General features: G+C 32.8%; 1 protein-coding gene across 1 annotated transcript in view; it reads left to right on the plus strand.

Moving 5' to 3' along the window:
• LOC106873103 (transmembrane 9 superfamily member 2) overlaps positions 1–11,519 on the plus strand; it is a 66,047-nt gene that overhangs the window by 54,250 nt on the left and 278 nt on the right. Inside the window, exons 11-18 of the mRNA XM_014920331.3 lie at positions 60–121; positions 1,308–1,365; positions 2,134–2,191; positions 2,319–2,478; positions 3,344–3,495; positions 5,775–5,886; positions 9,234–9,405; positions 10,577–11,519. The exon at positions 10,577–11,519 is cut by the window's right edge and continues 278 nt beyond it. Coding sequence (XP_014775817.1) covers positions 60–121; positions 1,308–1,365; positions 2,134–2,191; positions 2,319–2,478; positions 3,344–3,495; positions 5,775–5,886; positions 9,234–9,405; positions 10,577–10,644 — 842 coding nt within the window. The 3' untranslated portion in view covers positions 10,645–11,519. The remainder of the gene's footprint in view (positions 1–59; positions 122–1,307; positions 1,366–2,133; positions 2,192–2,318; positions 2,479–3,343; positions 3,496–5,774; positions 5,887–9,233; positions 9,406–10,576) is intronic.

Consider the following 11,519-nt stretch of genomic DNA (forward strand, 5'->3'; position numbering starts at 1 on the left):
CCGATTGAAAATGTTGAATAAAGATCTCTCACTATTTTTTACTTTTTTCACATTTTTAGTATTTGCCTGTCTTGGCTTCCTTTCACCTGCCAACCGAGGAGCTCTTATGACTTGTGCAATGGTAAGTTTGTATCACATTTTAAAAAGTACTTTTAGTGAAATATTTAGTAATCACTATTAATAATTAGTACATAGTGAGAACAATAATATCTGAGAGTTTTTTTGTTCTTTTTTAAAAGTGCTAGTTAATGCAAATCAGAAGCAGGGTCAGTTGATGAGGTGGTGGGGACCATCTGAAATTGAGACTATAACTTTATTGAACTGAGTTGACAAGTATCTTCTGTAACAGTTTGCCTCTCTACAATGTTTTATCTTTGGATTCTGAGGAATTGGTCTTCATCAACAACAAGTGAGAGAAGGGATTAGGCTTACTGGTGTAGTTAAGGGATAATTCTCTTCTTAATAAGCCAGAAATAAAAGGATACTGAGCATTGCAAGCCAACAAAATTCATAATATGAATTTTGTTTTCAATTATATAATGCCCTACACTAAATAAACTAGGCTACTAAGGGATTATTACTAAGGGACTGGGTTATGCTTTAACCATCTGGACAAAATCCCAATGACTCCACTAGCTGTGACTGTTGAGCTTTGCTATAATATTGATTTACTATATAATCTGACAAATTTAACTGTACATAGAAAGTGATTATTTTATGAGTGAAGTTAGATGCTTTTCATGAAATGTTTTGTTTTTGGATTTGGTTTGAAAAGGTTGCAAGATGCAACGAAAATTTTAGGAAAATAAAAATGAGGAATAAGTGGAAATTTTACCGGTGAGGGTGTTAAATTATAAGGCACAAAAAGAAAATGACTCTCCCCAGACACAACCTGAAATGCTTTATTTTAGGAATATGTGCAAAGAAACTTTATGCACCATATTTGTTATAGAACAGAATCATTTTGTTTCACCATAAGTTTTTTCTGTTGTTTAATGCATTACATTTATAGTTGTATCTCTGTACATTATATTCATAATTATAAATACTAGTAGAAGGAAAATGTTTGAATTGATAGTGTATTTCATCTGCCTCTGATGAGACTTATTTTATGTCTTGTAAGTCCATTTAGATTTATGTACGAAATGTCTCTGTTTTCAAGTTCCTGCTGAGTTCTTTTTGATTTTTTTCTAAAGTAATTGCCATTGTATCTGCAATTTATAGCAATTTGATTTATGTATGTTCTGTTTGATGAATTTGAAAATATTTGTGGTTTTGTATTTCATATCTTTCTGTTTTCTTTAAAGGTTTTATATGTTTGCCTTGGGACACCAGCTGGATTTATTTCTGCAAGAATTTACAAAAGTGAGTTATTCATGCTATTAAGAAAAAAAAAAAAAAAAAACTCTGTCAACATTTGTTAGGCTAATAGTAGCAGTTTAGAAGTTTAAATAAATTGTATATTGGCTGTGTGGTAAGTAGCTTACTTACGAACCACATGGTTCCAGGTTCAGTCCCTTCTCATGGCACCTTGGACAAGTGTCTTCTACTATAGCCTCGAGCTGATCAAAGCCTTGTGAGTGGATTTGGTAGATGGAAACTGAAAGAAGCCCGTCATATATATGTGTGTGTCTGTCTGTCTGTTGCCCCCACCATCACTTGACAACCGATGTTGGTGTGTTTACATCCCTGTAACTTAGCAGTTCGGCAAAATAAACCGATAAAATAAGTACTAGGCTTACAAAGTATAAGTCCTGGGGTCGATTTGTTCAACTAAAGGCAGTGCTCCAACAAAACTGCAGTCAAATGACAAACAAATAAAAGAATAAAAGCAAATTCAAAAATTTCGAATTGCTAGCAAATCTTTTAATATTACAATTGCTTTTCAAATTCTGCAGAGGTTGGCTTTGTCTTTTGTCCTTTCAGGGTCGATAAAACAAGTACCATTTGAACACTGGGTTGGTGTAGTCAACTTACTCCCTCCTCCGAAATTGCTGGCTTTGTGCCAAAATTTGAAACCACTATTACTATTTCTTTTTGTGTTAGTTTGTAAATATAATTTTTTTGCAACTTTCTTCTGATTTTGCTGTTGTCTTATTTTATCATAACTGCATTTAATTTTCTCTTAAATAGTGTTTGGTGGTGAAAAGTGGAAATCAAATGTTTTATTGACTGCATTCCTTTGCCCAGGGTAAGTATGAGTAAATGTTACAAGTGGTATTTTTGAATAGAAATGTTCTCTCTCAGGTTGTTAGCAATCTGAATATAAATGTTTGAAAGTATTATTTGAACTGAATGGAATCTGGTTTTATTTACAGAATCGTTTTTAGTATGTTTTTCCTGTTGAACTTGATTCTTTGGGGTAATAGCAGCAGTGCAGCCATACCATTTACAACCCTCCTGGCACTGTTGGCACTTTGGTTTGGAATTTCCGTACCACTTACATTTATTGGGGCTTACTTTGGCTTCAAGAAAAGAGTAAGTACACATTTTCTTTTTATAAGTGGAATATTATTTATTTGATTATTAAGTCAACTCACTCATTGATTTATGGTTTCTATGACATAATGTTTTCCTATCACCACCCACTTTATAGTGTGTACTGGGTAAATTTTGCTATATCACTGGTACCAGAGAAGTTGTCTCATATGGGAGGACTAAAAGGTCCCTTCTATTTTATATCATTTCTTATTCAGTGCCAAATATTCCAAGCTGGGTAGTCTGTGACATACCTTACAGGATGCACATCTCATTCATACATTCCAATGTTTTCGGTTTCTATTGCTGGATGCACTCCCTATCACCAGCCATTTTACATTATGTATTGGGTGCATTTTTTACAGCCTTCTTAGTTGGTAAACTGGATGAAATGTGTCTTATGTTCATTTCCTCATTTTTGGTGTAGTTATTATTGCTAGATGCACTTGCTATCTCTAACCATTCTACAGCATAGGCTGGTTGCATTTTACCATGCCACCAACACAGAAGGCACTAGCAAGAGTAAAATGACACCCATTTCATTTAAGTTTTCAGGGGAATAGGGGAGAAACCCCTTCTTGGGGTGGGGGTTAATAACAAATGGGTATAAAGTTGCTTGTTGATGGCTGATGCTGTGTCCATAATATGAGGTTGCAAGTCTTAACATGTTGGCATCGAAGCTAATAGACTAACACTGGCTGAGCCTATTTTGTTAAAATAGGTGGTGAGGGTGGGAAATTTCTGTTTCTTAGATAAGCCATTTTTTCTTCTTTTTTTATGTTTCTGTTTGTAAATATATATTTTAGTGAGTTACAATATGGTATATAGCAGTTTTCTGATAACATTGTTTTAACTGCCATTTCAGCCTATAGAGCACCCTGTGCGCACTAATCTGATTCCACGCCAAATCCCAGATCAGTCATTCTATACAAAGCCTTTACCTGGCATTATCATGGGAGGAGTGTTACCTTTTGGCTGTATATTTATTCAGCTATTCTTCATTTTAAACAGTTTATGGTAAGTTACATTTTCATCTCTTTTACTCAGACTTATTCAGATGTCAGAATATATTTATATTCATTCCTTGTAGAGATTTCTTCAAGTTTTGGACATTTTGAAAACACATACACACCTACAAAATACCTAGGTAGTTTTCAGAAAATGCTGATTAAGGTATTCTTGCAACAAGTTTAAAATGCTTGGTCTGGCCAAATTTATAAATAACAGTGTATCCTGTATGGGTGTACACAAGTTTGTTTCCACATCATATATTGAGCACACACAGTAAATTTCAATGTACAATGCATATTTCTTCTGGCAATATATGCTATCTGATCAAAAGTATCAGAACTAATGAGTAATCTAACTAATAATCTCTAGTTTTATCAAGGATGATTTGATTACTTGACTTTATATTCAGATTGAATTATTTCATGTTACTTATGGTTGTCTGCCCATCACCAGGCTGATTTTTTTTACCTTGTCACACTTAAGAACTATGGGGTACTTTTCTGTTTATTGATTCACAATTTAGTCAGCTGCCTTTGTCATTGTAAACAATTTTAGAATTTTATAGTATTATATTCTAATATATAACAAGTAGCTAATGCTTATGATTATACTTAGTATATTTTCAGCTAATTTGGATAATTTTAGGTGAAAAAATAGCTCTTTTCAAATTACTTAGACTCACATTTGCATTTAATGTATACAAATACATTTTTAAACACATAAAAAAAATATCTAATACAAAATGTTACTTAATTAGTCAAAAATTTGTAGTCAGATTCTGAAATGGTATTGATCTTAGTAATATATTATTGTAATATATATTACGTGTCTCAAGAAATGAAATTCATAGCAAAACCTGTCATCATTGTACAAAAGAAGTCCGATATTTTTGTGAAGTATCAATCATCACAAAATGTTGCTGAAAGTTCATAAATGTAGAGATGTGTAAATCTCTCTGCATTTTCTGTGAGGAGCTTTTTGACGTTAGGTTTCTTACTTTTTATTTTTTATTTTTGCTCTCAATATTTATAATCTACTTTCAGTTGAACTTGGTAAGTAATCTACCTACTAACTAAATGGTGTTTTTAATTTGCATTACAAATAAAGCTGCATCTTATTTCTGATAGTATCCAAATCTCTTTCAAATCTTACCCTATCAATTTAGGAACAAATGATTCCATAGATAGTGTGGTCTGGGATGTACTGGAGCTGGACGAACATGAAATGGTCATGGCTCAATACTTTGGAGCATAATTCTACTCAATCAGAGTCAACATAGGAGTGAACAATAAGAACCAGCAGTTATCTTTGTTATTAGTTTCTTTACAATCTTGGTTTAGTATAAATTTTTTTGTCCAAATGCACTTTCTGTCTCAGAAATATTTATGGAAACATGTGGCAGACAATTCAAGAGATTGATTACTCTGAGATAAAGTTTTGGTGCATCTTCTTAAAGTTTTAATTGTATTTACTAGCTCAGTAGTCTCAAGACCAATGCTTAAAATATGTCAGAGACTATGTACTCACTCCATCATCTCTGTGTTGGTGTTCATAATGCAGCTTTAAGATTTTTGTTGGAGAAATTGATTTACTGTACAGAATACAACCATGGGTTTTTTTTTTCTCATCTTACTTGATAAAAGATTTGTGGTAAATACATTTATCTTTTACTTCTTTCAGTCATTATGGCTGTGCTGGAGAACCAGCTTGAAACATTTTAGTCAAACGAATCAACCCCAATGCTTATGTTTTTTTAAAGCCTGGTACTTATCCTGCCTGTCTCTTTTGCTGAACCATAAGTTATGGGGACATAAACACACACACACACACACACACACACACACACACACACACACACACACACACACACGATGGGCTTCTTTCAGTTTGTCTGCCAAATCCACTCACAAAGCTTTGGTTGGCCTGAGACTATGGTAGAAGATACTTGCCCAAGGTGCCATGCAATGGGAGTGAACCTGGAACCATGTGATTGGGAAGCAAACTTCTTACCACACAGCAGTACCTGCACTTAACAACATATAACTAACTTCAAAACAATGGTTGAGATATAGAAATGCATGTAATAATAAACAGTTTTCAAATTGATTATACATCTAATAATAGAAATATTTGTTGATTAAAAAGTTAATTAGTAATAAATTATGTGATCTGGAGATGAAACTTTTCTTTTGTAAGCTTGCCAAATATTTGACAAAAATGAGTAAATAAGTAAAATATTTTGTGATAGTAAAAAAGATTTCTTCTTTATTTTAAATTTATTTCAGGTCACATCAAACATACTATATGTTTGGATTCCTCTTTCTTGTGTTCATCATCCTCATCATCACTTGCTCTGAAGCTACCATCTTGCTGTGTTATTTTCACCTATGTGCTGAGGTAATCATTTTTCATCTAGTATTTACTCCTTCACAACATTCTCACACATCTGTCTTGTATAACAAGTTTTCTGAAATAACTTAGTATTTTAAATTCAGTTCTCTTTGAAGAGGTGGATGCTCATTTTACCATGTTGAGATTAGATATGTCTGCAAAGCAATTATTTATGATATACTCCATTACAATATAACACTGTGTAACACGGTTTTTTATCCTTGGGTAGGAGCTGTTATTTCCTATTTGCTTACCCCAACAAAGTATGAAAAATGGCTAATATTACCTTCAAACTTTGCTTTTGTTATGTTTATTCAAACTTCAAAGAATCCCTCTCAACACATGGCTATGATGCTTCCCCCACTACTCCTGCTCAGGATCAGAGATGTACATATAGTCAGTCACTAAGGGATATGCTCAAGTTGTTATGGTCAAGCAACTGACAAGTAAATCTGTGGTATTGAGCAGAATATTTGCTATAATGATATCTCTGCTTCAGCAACTCTGGAATAGCAGTCATTTCCTTTGATTTCTAGATAGAAGCAAATAAGAAATAACACTTACTGACCAAAGATAAAGATAAAGAAAATTGTTACACAGTGTAATTATAATTGCAAGTATACAATATCCATTAACATATGTGGAAATTGATTTCATGTTTTATATTAAGTATATTGATGAATATTGAGAACTTCCAAACAGATACGGGGAGAAGCTGTTAAAACTTAGGTGTATTCTTGAACACTTATAAATTTTTTAATATTTATCTTCAGACTATAGTAAATGCTATTTATAAACTTCAACTCTAACCTTTAAAATTAATTTTTAATCCCAAACCACAGTTGTTAATAATAAATAAATAAGGCCAAATTTAAGGGTAAAACTTTACAAACACCATCATCAAAAGGATTTTGCTTTTATTTCATCCTTCTTGATTTAATTATCGAATACCCTGTTTTACTATAGTGAAGGCACATCACGGTTAGGGTGTTGGACTAATGGTTGTAAGATTGTGGCTTCTTAGCCCATATATGTAGTGTTTTTGAGCGGAAAGAAGAAGAAATGTTTCCTTCTCAAGCCATGCTAGGCTCATAAGGGTCGGTTTCCTGGTTTCAGTGGCGTATAAATTCCCCACCTGGACAAGACACTGATCTGTCGCAGGATTACTCATTTTTGCCAGTTGAGTGGACTGGAGCAACGTGAAATGAAGTGTTTTGTTCAAGAACACAACGTATCACCCGGTCCAGGAATCGAAACCACAATCCCACAATCTTACAATTTTTGAGCAGAACACTTCATATTATATTTGTATATGCATATATATATATATATATATATATATATATATATATATATATATATATATATATATATAATAAATATGAGGATAGCTGCGTGAAAAAGTGCCACACCCTAACAGTTGAGGGAACCCGTGGAAGAGGTAGGCCCAGGAAGACCTGGGCTGAGGTGGTGAGGCAAGACCTTTGTACATTGGGCCTCACCGAGGCGATGACTACTGACCGAGACCTTTGGAAATGTGCTGTGCGTGAGAAGACCCGGCAAGCCAAGTAAGATCGTTGCCAGTGCCCCTGGACTGGCTCTTGTGCGGGTGGCATATGAGATGCACCATTTTGAGCGTGGCCGTTGCCAGTACCGCCTGACTGGCTCCCGTAGGATTTTCGAGTGAGATCGTTGCCAGTGCCCCTGGACTGGCTTGTGCGGGTGGCACATAAAAGACACCATTTCGAGCATGGCCGTTTTCGTGCGGGTGACACGTAAAAGCACCCACTACACTCTCTGAGTGGTTGGCGTTAGGAAGGGCATACAGCTGTAGAAATTCTGCCAAATTAGATTGGAGCCTGGTGTTGCCATCCGGTTTCACCAGTCCTCAGTCAAATCGTCCAACCCATGCTAGCATGGAAAGCGGACGTTAAACGATGATGATGATGATTGGAAAATGAAAAATAATAATAAGGCAGAATGCTAAACTGAAAGCATATTTTAATATAGATGTGTAAAAAGGATTTCTAACCGGCTTTCATTGCATGGTAAATTTTCAAGAAGAGGGAGGATGAAAATGTTTTTTACAAAAAAGTAAAAAATAATATATAAAAAAATAAATATACCAATACATTATATTGTCTTTGAGCTTTTAAGGTTCAATGGTAATCCATGTAGATAATAGTTGGAAAAATTAGGATGCATGAAATTGAGTTGTGTTTTGTTCAAAAAAGAAAGGGGACTGAAAGTTTATGTGTTAAGCAGGAAGTGTGGTGTCAAAACAGGAAGACAATTCTGTGGGTTTTATACTCTTTAGTTGGAGTTCTGGACTCTTTGTCAACAGGAAGTTTATGTATATATATTATAATAATATTATATTTATATGTATATTTGTGCATATATATATATTTGTGAACATATATATATTTATGTATGTATATATATTTTTATATGTAAGAAAAAATGAGTTCAAAAAGAACAATTCAAACTTCTTGAGAGATCCAAAAAGAGAGAAAAAATGATTTCTAATAAAGATTCATCATATAAAAAACAGCCAGAGCAAGTAATTAGTGTATGAAAATAATAGTTGAAAAATTTCGTTATAGGTATAAATATACCATAAACAAGTATAAAAGAATGGAGGAAGAAAGATGTTGAATCAAAATTAGATTTAATACAAAATTGGATTCAATACATACACACGTTTCGAAAGACAAAGAAATATGTAAGAAAAAAATTATAATCATAGTAATTAATTACTATGATTATAACTTTCTTCTTACATATTTGTATTGTCTTTCGGAACGTGTATATGTATTGAATCCAATTTTGTATTAAATCTAATTTTGATTCAACATCTTTTTTCCTCCATTTTTTAATACTTGTTTATGGTATATTTATACCTATAACGAAATTTTTCAACTATTTATATATGTATATATATATATTTATATATACAGTAATCCCTCACTGTATCGCAGTTCACCTATCGTGGTTTATTAGTTAAGCTTATGTTGATTCCTCCATGGTGGTGTTTTGCATTTATAATAAGATAAATATATACAAATTGTAAACATAAAAAAATATACAATACAGTACTGTTTCTACTTCAGGTTTTCACCCATAGCAGGGGTTTTGAAACGTAACACTCGCGATACTTGAAGGATTACTGTATACATATGTGTGTGTAAATATATGAGTGTGTGTGTGTGTGTGTGTATATATATCTGTCTATATAATATGTATATTAGTAAAATATGACTTGATTCATTGAAACTGACTTGTTTAAACATTTGAAACCTCCATGTTATATTTTTAAAGAAAAATTATCTAAAGAACTTATTTCATTTCAGGACTACCATTGGTGGTGGCGGTCATTCCTTACAAGTGGTTTCACAGCAGTTTATTTCTTCATATACTGCATTCATTACTATGTTACCAAACTGGAATTGGTTGGATCTGCAAGCACATTGCTCTACTTTGGATACATGTTAATTGTTATGTTTTTATTTTTCTTATTAACTGGCAAGTAGATTTCCTTTATTTCATACAAAAATAGCTACTATATATGTTTAAATATTTAATATGTATAATAAAGCCATACAAATTATTTCATCATCATCATCATCATCGTTTTATGTATAATTTCCCTGTTGAATTGGGTTGGATGGGTCATCATGGTCTGAGCAAGCCCTTATTTGTGGTTAGATATATTGAAGAGTTTAAAAGACATTTGAGAGCAGAATAGACATTAGCCGAGTTTGGTATGTTGAATGTGTAGCTTGAATTTATGAGATAGCCACATTCATAACCACAGGTTCTAGGTTCAATTCTTCTGCATGTCTTGTTTACAAGTCTTCTCTTGTAACTTTGGGTAGATGTGTGTATGTGCACATACATATTAATACATCTATGAACACAGAAAAGCAAAATACCCAAGAATAGTAGGTGGAACTATAGAGGTATGTGGAAGAAAACAGAGAGGCAGAAGTAACTTGTGGGGGTGGGAGAAATGCAAGGGAGATAATGAGTTGGATATGCTTCTACCTGTCATATGAGCTGTGGTGCAAGGTAATTTCACAGTTAATGAATTAGAAGAGGCTGAAATACAGTCATGTAACCATAACTAAAAAGAAAGCTGTATAAACATATAGACAAAAATATGATCCCCCCCCCCACCTTTGTTGTGGTCTGGCATACTGACTTCTTCCATACTTCATATTGCATTATCCTGCTTTGCTATTATATAATCTTTCTCTCATTTTGCCATTTATACACTGATTCTGACTTTGACAAATGCATGACCCAAAATATTTTTTCTCTTAAGGAAATACTAGTTGTTTTTTCTGTTTCCAAATAAACAACACAGTTAGTTTAACGTTTCATATTTATAATTTTCCAATTTATTCCTGAAACCACAAAATACTGTTAACCTACCTAACCTACCAAGTGTGAGTTCGGAAGAGTTGTATAGGATATATTGGTATCCCTTTTTGTGTTCAGAGACATTGGTTGTTACATAACACTGTGTAACAAAATTTTGATTTTTTTTTTGTTCTTTGGTCAGGAAGTGTGACATAAACACAACTTCCTATTATAAGGAAGCTTCTCTTTGTTATATGTTATTTGAGAGTATATCATTTTTCTTTATGTATAACTTGATTATTATTAATGTTTTTTTTTTATATTTTTGCAGGTACCATTGGCTTTTTCTCCTGCTTTTGGTTTGTTTCTAAGATCTATAGTGTAGTCAAAGTGGACTAAATGCTGATTATTTGTATTTTAAACTGTCACTTGTTCAGCAGCCATTTCTGTCAAGTCTTACGTGTAAGCAAACACAGATTATGCATTGAATGGAAGGAAACTTTGAAGATTGCAGTCATCTTCTTTTTTTTTTTTGTATTTTCAATTTTGTCAATCTCCATAAATGCACCAAAGGGTGGGGTGCAAATATTGTTTCTTTATTGGAAACATTTTCCTTTTTTACTTGACATTAACACATCGCTTAATAAAGCCTTCCCTTCTTAGAAGCATATAGATAACTGGCTGACAAGCAGCCAAGTACAGAAGTATTATTTTTATATAGTCTCTGGTATATAATAGAAGAAATTAAAAAGATCAAGGAATTTAGGACAAATGGGGTCATCCGTTTCATCTAGATGTTCTCTCTTATTAACTCAACAGAAAATATTTTCTGAAGAAAAATTGCGAAACACTCCCTAGTTCTACTACAAATGGTTATTCATCTTTCTCTTCATTTCTTAAATATAGCTATTTTTCTTTTTCTCATGAAAACTTTGAAATTCCATATCACTCCTTTAGCTTACTCAAAGCAAATTTCTGGTATCCAGGTAAGAAAGAATTTATAAGAAAAAAAAAAAAGGAAACAAAAAAGAAAATTTGTTTGATATTTTGATGTTTTGTAGTGGTTTTTATGTTTATTAGTGTATTGCCTATTGGTTAGTTATAAGCCCTCTATGTTAAGGACTTAATATTATTTTTCTGATTTTTGTTATTTTCATAAATTCTAACTGCTGGTTTTTAAGATCTAATAGTAATGTTGGAGATCTTGGAAAACTAAATTGTAAACTTTACATCATAAATTTCAGTCTGCATAAAATTAGTTTACAATTTAAGAG

Source organism: Octopus bimaculoides, chromosome 19, assembly GCF_046866305.1.
Source record: "Octopus bimaculoides isolate indiv1 chromosome 19, ASM4686630v1, whole genome shotgun sequence".
NCBI lineage: Eukaryota > Metazoa > Mollusca > Cephalopoda > Octopoda > Octopodidae > Octopus > Octopus bimaculoides.